A 14592-nucleotide genomic window follows, 5' to 3' on the forward strand; every position below is an offset into this window, starting at 1 on the left:
GGGTGCCCCAAAGCCCAAGAAAGCTGCTGCTCTTCTCTCGCTCCTCTGCAAATCGGCCTCCCAAGACCATCTTCTTAACGCTGGCTTCCTTCTCCGAGAATGCCCGGCGGAGGTGCCCTTCTGGCATCCAAGACGGACGAGGAGGGCCTGCTTTCTGCTGTTTAGGTGGTGATGGCATTTCGGGCATAGGAGGAGGAGTTTGCTTTGGAGTTGGCCCCCTTCAGGTCCCCAGCAGCAGGTGACCGGCACAAGGGCAGAACAAGCCAGGATCTCTGGGGGCCAGCACTGACTTGATGAAGCCCCCCCACCTTCAGAGGGATGCCAAAGGGAAGAGGGGGAGTTGCAGGCGCTGCTGAGTTCTTGGCTAGTTTGACTGGATCTGTGCGGAGCTGAAGAAAAGCAACGCCCCAAAATGAAACGGGATGCAAATGGAACGGAATTAGTTCACACGTTACTTTTATTCAAACCCAGGGTAGAAAACAAGCAGCAGTGGTAGAAGAGGCTGAGATGGCGTGACTTCTTTTAAACATTTTAGAAAAGGTCAGTTTATAATCTGGGAAAGAAGCAGTTATCAGATCTTTTAGTGTTTATTTTTAATGCCACTTCAGAAGGCCACATTGGTTAAACATTAGAATAAAAGATTTCTATACATTCGGAACACATGGAATAATTTTGCCCCATCTGAGAAGAGAGAGAGTCCCCCTAAACTGCCCTCACTCTTTCCCAGTTTCCCAGGGCCCCCCTTGGGGCCACCGTGGGCTACTCCCAGGTTCTACCTTTGGACACGAAAACCACGGGGTGGGGGGGGGGGGCAGGGGGGGGTTCCGAAGCGAGGCAGTGGGAGCAGCCTCCCCTGGGTGGCCCTTTGGCCTGCGCAGGCTCAGCAGCCTCCTCCCGCAGAGGCAGGTCTCCCACCAGGCCTCCAGGTGAGGGGCGGCCCCTTGTCTGCAGCACCAGCGTGAGTGAGGCCTGCCGTGCCCCTGAGCGCTGCCACCTGCCCTGACGGTCCCTTCTGTGACCCCCACGGAACAGTCCCAGCTGCTTTCCCTCTCAAAGCTTCTGCCACCCGGCAATTCTCAAGGACAGAGTTAGTGTTGTCAAAAGAGCTGGCTTCTATGGGGAGAGAGAGTAAGTCCTTTGCCCCAAGTGCAATCTGTGCCTGGGAGGCAGGGGGCAGCGCCCTACGAGCCTGCCCGCTCTGCCGCATCCCTTTCTGGACCGGCTTCCTCTTTTAGGCACAGCCGGGGCTCCCTTCCCTCCAGTCTGCCTTGCAGCGAAGGAGGCCCGCAGTGGAGGGGCAGTTTAAAAAGGAAGGCCGACGGAGAGGCGGCTCTCCGCCTGCGCCAGCCAGCCAGCCAGCCCTCCCCTGGCCAAGGCTTGTCTCCCCCCCACCCCACCCCACCCCACCCCTGCGGTTAGTGCTGAACTTTACATGGTGGGAGCCAGGCTGGGGAGCACCTTCATTCAGACCCTCCTTTTCTATGGGCTTCCTGGGGGGGGGCTCCCTCCTCAGAGCCACTCTCTACAGAGAAAGCGACAGCGGGCAGCCTGAAGTTGGGGCCCCCCTGGTCCTGCTGGTGCTTGGAGATCTCCAGCACCTCTTGGGGTCTGGAGCTTAACGCCAGTTTTGGAAACCTGAACTTGCTGGACGGCTCCCCTTTAGTGGCTGCTTTCAAAGGTGCCGCCCCCACTTGGAGCCCAGGCTCACTTACAGCCTCGGGGGCCAACTCCCCGTTGTGCTTCTTGAAGCCAGAGAGTGCGACCCTGGGGGGCTTGAATTTGGCAGCCTTGAGGGCCGTGGCAATGGTGGCACTGCGGTGGGTTTCCTCCTTGACCTCGTCTGCCTTCACCAGCTTGAGGCTCAGCTCGGGGTCAGTCTCGGCCCCCTTAGAGGGAGACAGGAGTTCCACCTGGGGCAGTGGGATCTTCCCCAACTTGCTTGCCCCATCCTGGAGGAGCACCTCTCCCCTCTCTCCCTGGAGCTGAGCGGCTCCTTCGACCTTGGAAAAGCCTAGCTTGGGCATCTTCAGCCGGGAGGAAGCCTCCTCAGCTTCCCCACTGAATTCGGCCGCTCCCTTGGGCCTGGAGAGGGAGACCCCGAAGGGGGTCCTCGGCTTGAGTTTGGCAGCCTTGGCCTGGTCCTCCTCTTCTCCCACCAAGAGCCCAGCAGACCCTTCCGCCTCCTTGGGCCTCCCCAGGGCCAGGAGGCCCCCCTTGGCTTCTGGCTCCTGTCCCCCAAGACCTCCGGGAGCCTCTAGCCCCACCCTGGGCAGGAAGAGGCCAAACGTGGGGATCCTCACCCTGGGCCGCTTCCTTGTGTCTGAGTGGCCATCTGTTTGCTTCCAGCCCTCCCTGCCTGTGCCTTCCAGGTCCAAGGAGTCCCTCTGCCGGGCGTGGGGGCCCCCCACCTCTTCTTCAGCTTGGGCTTTGAGACCTGGAGCAGAAATTTCCAAGCCAGGGGCCTTAAAAACCGATTTCTTCCCCTCTGGCTCTCCCCCACCCTCACCCCTCTGGCTTGGAGAAGCGGCATGCTCTGTGCCCCGTTTGGTGGCTTCTGACCCACACACCGTGATACCGATTTTGGGGATCTTCAGCCCCCCCTCCAAGTCTGTTGCCCCTGCCGCCTCGGCCTCCTCTCCCCTCTCCTGATCCCCAGAGAAGCTGACATCGGGCAAAGCAATCTGGGGCAGCCTGAAGGCAGGCGCTGCCGCCTCGGCAGGGGCACAGAGGGGCTGGGTATCCAGGCTCAGCTCGGCCTCAGGCTGGGAGACCCTGGGGGATGGGAGCTTCAGCCTGGCGCTGCTTTCCTCTCTTCCCATCCCAGCTTCTGTTTCCAGCTTGCCCAGGCCAAGGGGCAGAGGGGGCACCCTCAGCCGGCCCTCTTTTGCCCCCATTTCAGAGCCCAAGACCTCCGTGCTTCCGCTGAATTTGGGAGGCTTCAACTCCAGCTGGAGAACCCGGGTCAAATCCTCCTGGCCCTGCCCATCTCCTGGCGAGCCAGAGGCCCCACATTTGGGCCACTTCACGGAAGGTGTGCCGACTGTGACCTTGGGCAGCACCCCTCCCCCATCCAAACCCACATCAAGCTCCAGCTCAGGAGCCTCCACTTTTAGGGTGCTGAGTTTCGGCAGCCCCATTGAAGGTATCTTGAACTTTGCTTCCGGCCCTTCCAGGTCAAGATCCACCTTGGCCGGAGGCAGCTCCACCTCTGGCAGCCAGGCCTTGGGCAAGGCAATGTCCACTTTGGGCAGCCGTACCTTGGTGCCCAGGCCAGAGGCTTCAGCTGCCCCTTCTAGGCCTTTCTCTCCTTCCTTCCCCAGCAGTTGCACAGACGCCTCTGCCTCTTCCTCCTGGCCCTTCCCAAGTTTTGCCAGTTCCACCTTTGGCAGCTTGATCTTGGCCCCTGTGCCAGGGGCTGCCTGGAGAACGCCCTCTTCTCTACCAGCCATGGGCAGGCCGATGCCCAGCTCTAGTGTAGGGGCAGACACCTGGATTGAAGGTGCTTGGGGCCTCTGGAGCCCTCCCTCCCGCTGCTGGAGCTCGGCCACGGCCGTGTCTCCTGCCGGTCTCCCCGCAGCCGCCTCGGCTTTGGAACCAGGCCCAGCAATCTCCACTGATGGCACCGGAACCCTGAACCCAGGACTCTCCGGCTCTGGGATCAGCCCTGCCTCAGCTCTGGGGGCAAGCCTTGGCAACTCCACCTGCGGGAGGGCTTTCTCGCCTGGTTCTGGAGCTGGAAGGTGGCCCCTCCTTCTCTCCCCCGGGGCCTTCAGAGAGGAAAGCTTCAGCTGGGGCATCTTCCCAAATGGGCCTTTGGGCTTCTCCTTTGGGCTCCCAGGGGCCGCCTTGCCTTTGGCCTCCACGTCCCTTCTCACGAGGCCAAACGAAGCTATCCGGAACCTGGAGGCTTTGGCGTCCTTCTCCAGCCTCCTGGGCTCCGGCTGCCCTGTCCAGCCCTCCCTGCCGTCTTGCCACTTTACCTCCCGGCTCTCTAGGGCGCCCCACGCTTCCTCCCTGCCTTGGCCCCCAAAGCTCGGGAGAGAGAGTTTTAGCCCTTTAAACTCGACACCGAGGAGTTCGGGAGAGGCTCCCCCGCTGCTCCCGTCAGGCCGTCCTTCCGTGCCTTGCGGGCGGCCAATGTCCACCTCCACCGTGGGCAGCTTCATTCTGCCCTCTGTAGTTTTTTTGCCAAGCCTTCCCTTGGGTGCTTCTTCCCCTCCAACCTCAAGGCCTAATTTGGCACCTTCTGCCTCTGCTTCGCCTTTTGATTTGGGGAAGTAGATCCCAAACTTGGGCAATTTCAGCTTTGAACCTAGGTCGGCAGCTTCTCTGCCTTCCACTCCGGACACTTCTGGGCTCATTTTGCTCCAGACTTTGGGGCCCGAAATGCTGAATTTGGACAGGGCGAATCGAGGTGTTTTCCCCTTGGCTTGATTCTCTGTTGTCATCTCTGGGAGACCGATTGGTGGGATCTCTACAGTGGGCAGCTTCGTCTTGGCTCCTTCCAGGTCAGTCTTTGGCCCTTGGGCGTCTGCTGGCTGTTTCTCAAAGGCCAGGTCCACCTTCGGGAATTTGGCCACCATCCCAGCGAGAGCCGGCCCTTCGATGCTCCTCATCCCTGGTTCAAGCCCAGGCTGGCTGACCGCCCCCTTCGGGAGACTGATTTCTACCTGGAGGTCTTTGCTCAGGGCCTCTCGGGTGACCCCCTGGGCTTTAGGTCCCTGCTCAGAAGCGCCCCTTTCATGCTTCATCAAGTCCAGCTCCACCCCAACTTTTGGCAGCTGAATGTCCAGCACAGGCACAGGTGCAGCTGGAAAGCTCAGTGGGGCTGGAGAAGGGGTCACCTCAACCTCTGGCTTCTCAACAGAGATGCCCAGTTCGGGCCTTGGCACCTTCGGAAGTTGCACGCCGGGGACCTTCATTGCCAGCAAGGAAACATCCCCCGCCTTTGGGAGGCTGACTTTCACTCCCGGGTCTCCTTCTGGTTTCGGCATTTTGACTTGGACTGGAGGTGGGGAGGGGGCTGGCTTGACAGGGAAATCAAATTTTGGGAGGGATATTTGAGGCATTTGAAACTTAATTCCAGCCCCTTCGGCAGCCTCTTTGGGTTTTGCCCTTCCAGAAGAGGCGGCTGGTTCTCCCGCGGGCTTGCAAAGGTGGATATCCTGGACTTTGGGGGCAGAGATGTCAAGAGAGGGCACCCTCACCTCGGGTAGCTTCATCTGAGAAGCCCCCGCCGCTCCAGCTGCCTCTTGGCTCTCCAAAGGGTGCTCCCTCAGGGAAATCTCCAGGCCAGGCAGCTGAATGATGGAGCCCTTCGTCTTGTCCGCCTTGGGGCTCCCCGGTTTCCCCAGGCTGACTTCCACCTGGGGCAGTTTGCCTGCCCCTCCCAGCTGGGGTAGGCTGACCAAGGAGATTCCCCCTGAGACTTCAGGGCTTTCCATGCCTGGCTTCCCCTTGGGAAAGGGGAGCTCCAGAGAAGGCATTGCCCCTGCGGGTCTCAGCTGGTCCTCCAAAACTTGTTCCCTACTTTTTTCCCCCAAGGCCATTTCCAGGGCAGGCGCCTTCATCAAAGGCAGCTTCAGTTCCGCTTCCTCGGCAGAGACCCCAAACTTGGGGACCTTGACTCTGAACCCCTCCCTTTTAGGGGCAGCCTCTGGGGCCGCAGCACACTCCAACCTGGGCAGGGCCAAGTCGATGTCCACCTTGGGCGCTGCCACTTCGGCAGCAGGGAGCTTCAGCCCGGCCTGGAGAAGACCTGGGGGGGTCTCCAGCGCACTGGCACTTCCTTTGGGCAGGGCAGCCTCCACTTTGGGCCACCCGAGCTGAGATGCTGAGCCCAGGAGGCTCTGGCCTTTGGGCCGGGCCTCGAGAGACGCCGCCTCTTCCTCCTCAGCCCCCACCTTAGGCAGAGGGAGAGCCAACGCTACTTGCGGGGCTTGGAATCCCCTTTCCCTTTCCTCCCCAGCTTCTTCCTTGGGCTTCTTTGCTCTGGAAAAAGGCAGGGTGAATCGGAACATCTTCTCCTCCCCTCCTCCTCCTCCTCCCCTGCCTGCGTCCTTCAGGGCCAGACCAATATGGGGCAGGCCCGTGGCAAGGCGGGCCTCGGCTGCAACGGCGTCCTTGACCTTCAGCCGGGGGAACTTCAGTCGGTGTCGCTTTGTCTCCAAGGAGGACAACTTCCGCGAAATGCCTGGGCTCGCTTCAGCCACGGCCACCTCTCCAGCGCTCCTGGCCTTGCGCAGCTTGGAGAAGGTGGGGAAGGAGAACTCCACGTCAACTGGGGCCACCTCGGGCTTCCCGGCTGCCGGGCGTGCCTCTGTCCCCTGCAGGCTCTGGGCCACTATCCTCCTCTTCTTCTTCTTCTTCTTCCTTTTCAGGGAGGAGAGACCCTGGATGTTCTGGGGAGAGAAGAAGCAAGCGGTCGGTGAGCCTCCCTGGCCAAGAGGCCGGCCTCGTTCCCGGAGACCTCGGGCTGCTTCTCCCACGCAGATCTCTGCGGTCCCTGGCAGCGCTCCTGCATCTAAGGGCCTGGTAGAAAAAGAGCCCCCTTCCCACAGCTCTGCTGCCTTTACAACTAACGGGGAAGGGCAGGGGCTTCCGGGCTCTCTTTTCTCAACATCAGCCCCTCTCTAGGCCCTCTCGATCTTCCCTAGGATGCAGGGGGACTCCAGGGGCCAAAACGGGGGAGGGACGACGGCCCAACCGATCTTTCTGAACAGATCGTAGGAAGCAGGAAGATTAGGAAGCAAGCAGAAAATTGCAGGCTGTTGGGAAGGGAAATGAGCAAACGTCCGGCCTCGAGTGGGCAGATCGGTCTCATCGCCCTCCAGAAACCGACCGGGGCGCCTGAAGAGGAGCCTGCCAGGGCCAATTCGGATTTAGACCCGCTCCATCAGGGGGCAGAAGAAGCCGCCACTCCTCCTGGCTCCAGTGGTGTGCGGTACAAGTGGGAGAAAAAAGCAGCAGGATTGATTCTGGATTCCATTAAAAATACAGCTTGCATTTTAGATGCGGCCACTGCTGGAATTACCCTTTAAGGGATTCCTTAGTTCTGCAGTAAACTAGCTGACCAGAAATCTCCCTTCTCGGATGACTGGGAGATTCCCAGTTCTTGCATCAGCCAAGAGAAGCCCAACCACTTCCCCGTTTCTCCTCCGAACTTGTGCTCAGACAGCAGCAGCCTCTGAGGACAATGGGCGGCTCTCCCCCTCAGCCTCGGTTTGGAGCTGCTGCCTGCCTTTCCCCCCCACCCCCCCCACCCCCGGAAGGCAGAGCCTGGGTTCCCAGAGGGCAAAGACCCAGGGCTGCCAGAGTCACCTACCAGCTTGGCAAGCTTGGCTTTGGGGCCTCTCACTTCAAAGACGGTGGCTCCGGGCTGGCGAGAGACATCTGCGCTGGGAACCACCCGCTTCAGGCAGAAGGAGATTTTGTATGGTTCGGCCCACTTGAGGATCTGCAGGGCGTCTTCATACTTGATGTTGTCAAAGTAAACTCTGGCACTCAGGAGCTGATCCCCTGCAAGTGGCAAGACGGGGGAGGGAGGATGTTAAGGGCATCGCGGCAGGCTGGTCCCCAAGATCTCTGGCCACCAGGCAGCCGTCAAGGGCACAAATGCTCCCTCTGAAATTCTCCCACAAATGCAGCCTTTGAAGCCACAAGAGCAGAAAGGTCTGGGCGCTCCAAAGCAGCCAGACGAGGCAGTGCCCAATCTTGTCCTTCCAGGCCTGTTGCCAGCCTCTACCCACCCGAATTGGGCCCTTCTGGATCCATCCTTTTTATTAGTTTATAATGTAAAATATAAAAGCAAATGACGGGAAAAATAGGGGAGGTAAAGGGGAAGAGAAGAGTGTAGGAGCTTTGATGTTATGTATGTTGATGGCAGCAAAATCACTTTATGCACAAAAATGGAAGGAGCTTCCATCCCCTCAATGGAGGAAGGGCTGCAAAAGCTGTTGGGGAGTTAGCAGAGATGGTGAAACTGACGGCAAAAACACTTTTGCTTCTACCTGGAAACCCGCTTCTGGACTTTGTGCTTGAGGTGGGGGAAAAAATGAAACTTTGATTTTGGGCTACGTTGATTAGGTAAATCTGTTGTGATAGAAATGGCTAGTTTATACCTCAACAAAAGTAAGAAAATGGAGGTTTGGTATTACTTCTTACTCTACTGCACCAAAGGGAGTTGGAAGCCAACGCCTGCCTTTTCCTTTTCCCTTCTTTACACTTTTCCTATTATTTGCTTTTGTATTTTTGTATTTTATATTATCGACCAATAAAAAGGTTTGATCTGAGTTGGGCCCTTCTGGATTGCTCACCTTCCTGGAGGCTCAGCACTCGCGCAGCCGGAGAGTCCTTGAGCACGTCCTTCACAAAAAGGCCGGCCTTGCCTCCACCGACCACGCTCAGCCCCCTGGCCCCAGCTCCGGCCTCCGTCTCCACGACCATCTCCAGCAGCTCAGAGGCCGCAATGGTCTTCTGCAGAGAAAGAAGAATCCGTCCATCCACCCATTCTTTGCCTCTGGCTTCCTGGCACGGTCAGGGGGGGATCTCTACTAAATTCGCCCCGTGATGAAGACTGGCTGTTCTGGGGACTCTCCTCACAAGGCTGCCTGTCCAACCAGGCAAGGGAAGGAGTGGCAGGGGTGGAGGGCAGGGGGGTCCATTAGGGATGTGTGTGCAGGTGGCGCGCCCGCCTGATAGCAGTTGCCGAGCTGTATTTGCCCCAGGAAGCGGAGCCTTCTCCTGCCAAAGCTGGCTCCCCTCTTCTGCCAGGTGCACCTGCCCAGTGCAGGCACCCTCAGAACCCAGGGAGAGCCGGTCAGACTTGCCAAAGCCGCCTGCAGGGGACGGTCGGGTGGAGCCCTCCGAGCTGGGCTTCCTTTGCTCAGCTGAGCTGGGGCGCTCTGGGGTTCGTGCCTAGCTTTCAAGGCAAGGCGATCCTAGAGCCCCCCCGCCCCCTTCAGGGATCCCTTCCTGGAGCCATTGAAGCTCTGCTCACCTCCATTGCAATGAATTGTGCTGTCATCTTGGGGGGCGGGCAGGTAGCAGAAAGTTGTGCCCCTCCACTTCACGGCCTCCTCCCTGGTGGGTGATTCCTCCGGAGGGCCCCTTCAGCCCCACAGGAAGCCTTCGCTTGGTAGGCCTGGAAGAGGATGCATCTGGTCTGTGGGCTGCAGAGGTGGGTACATCGGCCATGGTCCCTGTGAGGGTGCTGAGACACCCTGAGGACCTCCTCTGCCCCCCGGAACAATGATGCTTGAGCTTCAAGAATCGCCCCTGGCTCTCCCCCGCCTCCTTCACCTGCATGGGAGACCCCTTGGAACAAACCCCCTCCCCAAGGCTTTCAGTGTGGGCCCAGGAGCATAGCAGGCAGCACATCCCTCTGCCCCACCCCCCACCCCGCTTAGGAACAGGGAGCAAAAGCATGACTGGAGGGAGGAGCTCAAACCTTCCCCCCCTCCGTTGCAGGTGGGGAGTCATGGAGTACGCTCCTCGCCCTCCTGCAGGCACCTACTTGCCCCAGTCCAGTCCAGCCTTGCCTGATTTTCCAGGAGGAGGAAAGCGCCTCGGACTTGGCTGGCGGGGGGTGGGGGGGTACGGAAGGGCACCTGAAGCCCAGAGGCAAAGGAGCTTCCCTGGGCTCCGGCAGGAAGGCCAGCCGCAAGGAAGCGGAATACCTCCTTGTGCCCCTCCAGGAAGCCCAGCTGCAGCTCCCACCAGCCAGGAGGGGGGCAGATACCGGTGGCCACATTCAGAGCAGTCATGCTCCCCACAGCTGAATGCAGCCTGTCCTTTCCTTGGTCGGCTTCTGCCCACCCCCACCCCCCCAGCGTGGCCTTGTTCTGTCCTGGTTTTGGACAGGTGGGCAGGCAGAGCGAACCCCGTCCAAGATTCCTTTGCTTAGGAAGACTCCACAGGCATCTGCCAGCAACAGAGTTCCTGCCCAAGTGGGAAGGGAAGGAGGGAAGCAGGCGGGGGTGGGGTGGGGAGCGCAGGATTGCTGAGAGGCAGATTGAAAAGGGGCGCAGCAGGTTCCATTCAGCCAGTGTCTGGCAGGGATCCACCCCGGAACCAGTTTTCCAAAAGGGCCCCGGTTGCTGGGTAGCTTTCCAGGCCTGAGTGAGACCTCCGTTGCCATCTGAGAAGTGGGTAGAGCTCTTCAGAGACACAGCAAACATGGACCCTGAAGCCTCCCATGAGACTCAGCCCAGGGGTAATTCCCCCTTTCCTTGAGGAGGGGAAGGCAGCAGTTGGTGCTCTCTCCCTCTCCTTTCTTTCATCAAATTTATATTTCAAATTTATTTGCCACCAATCTCACAATTCAGGCCACTCTGCAGGATACATCAAGCTGCCTGACCTGTGGCTGTAGCCTGAGACCGGGCAATAGCAAACACACTCCACCCCCCACCCCCCGGTCTGAGCTCCTGGGGAGTTGCTGGCAGCAGAGACGCAGAAAGAAAACCCTCCGTGGGACTTGGCCTTCCTTTCCTGCTGGTCAGCCCTGGGTTGGGGGCTGCTCTGCTTGAAACTGGCCACAACACAGGTTCCCAGGGTCCCTTTGGGTGCAGTGGCACTCTCCTTGCAGGCAAACTCTGCCCACAGCCTGGAGTTCGATCCTGACAGGGCTCAAAGTTGGCTCAGCCTTCCATCCTTCCAAGGTCAGTAAAAGGAGGACCCAGATGGTTGGGGCAAAATGCTGACATTTGTAAACAGCCCAAAGAGGGCTGTAAAGCACTGAGAAGCGGTATCTACGTTTAAGTGCTATTGTTACAATGCTATTGCTATTCCTGGGGCAAACTATGGGCACTTATTTTAGATGTTATTTTTATTGTTATTTAAGTTTATGTACCATCCAGAGACATTGGGAAGTATACAAATACTAATAACAATTCTCCGTTATTTTTAAATTTAGCAGCAGCTTGGGGCGGGAGGCACCTATGTGTTAAGACTGCTTGTTATGCCTTTCATCTGGGCAGGGGGAGCCCATGGGGAGGCCACCCGCCCCAGGGCCTCTGGAAAAGAGAGGCAGTTTCTGTCCCATGGACGCCTTTGGGGTGCCCCCCGCATCATCACCAGCTCCTTTCTTGCCTTCCAGCCCAGTCCTGGTGGGACCCATTCTGCTGCTTGGGCAGGGCATTTCATTCCCACACTGGACACTGGGGCCCACGCCACTCCATTCCCCAAAAGGTCAGGGCTCCATGCCAGACATTCCCTGCCCGGAAAGACAAAGGGGTGCTGAGTCCCAGCCAGGCCTCTGCCCTTGCCAGCATTCCAAGGAGAATTCCTCCACGCCTCTTCAGAGTCCACTAGGGATGGCGGCCCCTGAGCAGGAGCAGGGCCCAGGCGCAGTCCGAGCAGCTCCCCTCTTCCGACCACGCAGAGGGTCAAGAGAGCCGGGCTCTGCCTCTCCCTGCTTGCCTGTGCGGTCTGCCCAGGGGGCCACTCGGAGGGCCAGCCTGGGAGGACGAAGGGGACCCGTGGCAAGAGGGGAAAGGATGCAGCATACAGCCAGGAGCGTCTTCAGTCCACTGGCTCTGGACAGGCACCTGGCCAGGTGGGAACAGCTCGTAGGAGTGTTTGTGGCCACCAAAAGGCCAAGCAGAACCTGGAAGGTTGGAGTGCCTCAGCCAATTGGCCAGGCCTTCCATGGAGCCCAGGAAGTCGCTTCCAGCAAGGCTCGGCCAGGCCTGGTGGGAAGCCCCTGGAGATGAGGGCAGTGCCCCGGGCTTCTTTGGAAGCCAGCACGCAGCCACCAGGGGCCTGTTTCAGCAGGAGTCCAAGTTGCCTCTTTGGCAACGGCACAGTAAGTCCCTTCCCCATGCTGCAGCTGACAGTCCAGGGCTGGAAGCCAAGGTTCCCCAAGCATGGGTAGCAAATTAAAAGTGGACCCAAGGACGTGCCAGGCTGGGCCTGATGGAAGAAGTCCTTGGTCCCTGGCCCAGCCGGAGGGAGACACTGACAGGACTTGGAGCTCCCATAGCAAGAGAATCTGGGGGTGGGGGGGGACTTGTTCAGTCCCTCCCCCTTCACTCATGGCTGAGCAGCTGGAAGGTTGGGGAGAATGCCAGGTATTCTGTAGTCTCAGCAAAACTCGGGGGGCGGGGGGGGGCAGGGCAGAACGGGGGCCGAGGCTGCAGTTAACCCAGCACAGAGATCTCAGGAAAGTGTCTCGGCCTCCTTCCTGCGGACGAGCAGCCCAGGTGCACTTCAGGCGCAGGCACCACAATCTGGCCTTGCTTGCCTGTTGTGCATTTGTGCTGGCTGCCCACCCTGCCTCGTTCACCTGCCCCTTGAAAGTAGCCTTGCCCTGGCCAGGTGGTGAGATCTGGCAGGTGCGAGGAAGCGGTTTGGCTTTGGGAGAGCAGGTCAAACTCCAGTCAAGCTGAACTGGGGGAGTGAGCACAGGAGGGGTTACACCAGCGGGTGGGGCTGAGCCGGACTTTCGAACTATGGAAACCAAGAGCAGAACCAAATGGTGACATTGGAGTCATCTCTCACCTCAGAGGTCAAGAGGAGCAAAAATGAAGCCAAGGAAAGAGAACTTTTTCCTCCTCCTCCAGGAGAGATGGCCGGTATCGGGGGTTGGGACTCTGGGCCAATTTCTCTCTCCTTCCTGTCTTCAAGGGACACGCTGGCTGCGCCTAGAGCATTCGGCTCAAGAGGAAGGAGACTTCCGCCCTGGCATCCTGTGGCTAATTCTGGGTCCGGGTCCTGATAAACCCAGTCAAGTGGCTCCTCCTCCAAGGATGGTCCTGGTTCACGAAGCCTTCTCGTCCCCTTCCCAAGAAAGCAGGTTGGGGGAGCAGGCGCCACACGTTCTGGGGAGACAGCTTGAGCAAGCGCCCTGGTTGGATCAGCCCTCGATCCCTGGCCTGAAAGGAGTCCTGTTTCGACTGAGCTGAGAAAGCCAAAGCCCTCGGGCTCGGGGGGCTTCAACAACAGGCCCAGCAGCAGGACAAGAGCTGTGCAAAGGGGGAAGTGGGGCCCAGCGCTGGGAGGCTTTACCCTCTCCCACTCTGGACCGAAGGAGGACGACAGCTAAAAGCCCCCGGGCCCCTCCGGCTGCAGGCCTCCTGCCCATCTGGTCCCTCCCTGCTTATCTCAATTCTGGTCATCTGCCAGGAGCCCTGCCCTCTGCAGCCTCTGGACTCTGCGCCCATCTGAGACCCCTGTCTTGCCCTCTCCATTTTTTCCCTTCCCACGAACCAGACAGCACACATCCTGGCAGCTTTATTTCCAGGCCGAATAGTGCCAAGACCTTTCCTCCCGTTGTCCCCTGGAAGACCTCCCAGCACATGCCAGGCCCTGGGCTGCCCAGGTCCAGGTAGGGGAAGCCCTGGCAAGGCCCTTGCCCAGGCCGTGGGCTTCCCCAAGGTCTCAGCAGCTCTCAGGAAAGGAACCGACTCCCTTCCTGAGTTGGGACACCAAGTCTCACTTGCTAAAAGCTTTCCTGGGGTTCCGGAGTTCATCATCCACTCAAACAGGAAAAGCCATTTGTGCTCACTTAGGAGCTACGCTGCCGTCTCTGTGAAGGGGGCCTCTTGCGCGGGTTGTCTCAAGCCACCTGGACTCTTTTGCAACTCCTGGGAGCCCAGGGAAGCAGAGCCCAGGGGCCCACAGGTGAGCATAGCCAGAGGCTAAAACCTGGGGCAGCCCAACCAGGAGCAGCAGGCCTGGTCATCCTGTCCCAGCTGCTGCCGGGGGCCCCCGAGATTGTCACTCCAACCAGGAGAGTGCACAGAGCCACGACCTTGGCTGCCATTTGGTGCTCGTTTGGATTCTGCAGACCAGAACTGCTGCCCCAATTAAGCAAACGATGGAAAAAGGAAAGGCATCAATCAAAGGTCGAAAAAGCCGCCTGGCACCTGACGCTGGAACCGGCGGTTCTGGGGACATTTTGCAAATTTGGAAGGAGAAAAAGCCGCCGGGCTCCAGGCTGGAGTTGGGCCAACTCAGCAAAGTCCCTTGATCCCCCCGGCGTTGGTTTTTCCTGGGCAGCGGGGCATCCAAAATCCTCTCGTAGATATCGGAGGGGAGGGGGCTGTCGGACCAACCGGGAGAAAGTTGACGGTGCGCCGCCTTCTCCTGTGGCCGGGTCGGGAAGAGCGCGGAGGCTCGGGAAAAGCGGCGAGTGGAGCCTCGCCCCAGGCGGCGCCCCTTCCCTTCCGCGCTCGGCCGCGTCCAGCAAGCCAGGCTTGGAAGGGGCCAAGGACGCCGAAGCTCCTCTATCCTCGCACAAGACCAGCGCGGTTCTGCAAGGCGAACCGCTCCGGTCGGTCGCGAGAGAAGCCGCCGGTTGGGGAACAGGGCAAAGCGCGAATAGCCGCCCCCCTTGGACTTACCCGAGCCAGTTCGTGCGCTCCGCTCTGCAAAGCTCAACCGCCGGTCTGGCTGGCGCGCTCCGGGCGCGGTCCAGCAGGAAGGGGGCGGCTCTGACCGACCCTCCATCCCGTGGGCGTCCAAGGCGGCCGCGGCGGGGCCAGGCAGGGTCTGGGCGGCGTCGAGCCTGCTCCGAGGCAGCCCCGCCCAGAGAGAGACGGTGCGACCGAAGCGCCCTTCCGACCCTCCCTCCCTCCGCCACAGAAGGCCCGT

General features: G+C 59.6%; 1 protein-coding gene across 2 annotated transcripts; it reads right to left on the reverse strand.

Annotated features, from left to right (window-relative positions):
- Nucleotides 1-439: 439 nt before the first annotated feature.
- PRX (periaxin) lies at nucleotides 440-14409 on the reverse strand. 2 transcript variants are annotated; one of them, XM_087939385.1, is made up of 5 exons: nucleotides 14343-14409; nucleotides 8999-9142; nucleotides 8316-8475; nucleotides 7325-7518; nucleotides 440-6401 (listed from the first exon to the last, which is right to left on the reverse strand). In XM_087939385.1, the coding sequence occupies exons 2-5, from the start codon at nucleotides 9023-9025 to the stop codon at nucleotides 1461-1463; spliced, it is 5322 nt and encodes a 1773-aa protein (XP_087795511.1). In that variant the 5' UTR covers nucleotides 9026-9142; nucleotides 14343-14409; the 3' UTR covers nucleotides 440-1460. The 2 variants fall into 2 exon arrangements, with proteins under 2 accessions (XP_087795511.1, XP_026577257.2); XM_026721472.2 differs by lacking the exon at nucleotides 14343-14409 and having other exon boundaries at nucleotides 8999-9151.
- Nucleotides 14410-14592: the final 183 nt, after the last annotated feature.

This window comes from Pseudonaja textilis, chromosome 10 (genome assembly GCF_049901715.1).
Source record: "Pseudonaja textilis isolate UNSWEBS1 chromosome 10, rPseTex1.2, whole genome shotgun sequence".
NCBI lineage: Eukaryota > Metazoa > Chordata > Lepidosauria > Squamata > Elapidae > Pseudonaja > Pseudonaja textilis.

Bases quoted from the DNA above. Each gene is read 5' to 3' on its own strand.
- PRX (XM_087939385.1), bottom strand. From the start codon at position 9,025: ATGACAGCACAATTCATTGCAATGGAG. The intron at 8,476-8,998 runs GTGAGCAGAGCT...CTTTCTCTGCAG, and splicing joins CACAATTCATTGCAATGGAG to AAGACCATTGCGGCCTCTGA. The intron at 6,402-7,324 runs GTAGGTGACTCT...TTCTCTCCCCAG, and splicing joins AAGCCAAGCTTGCCAAGCTG to AACATCCAGGGTCTCTCCTC.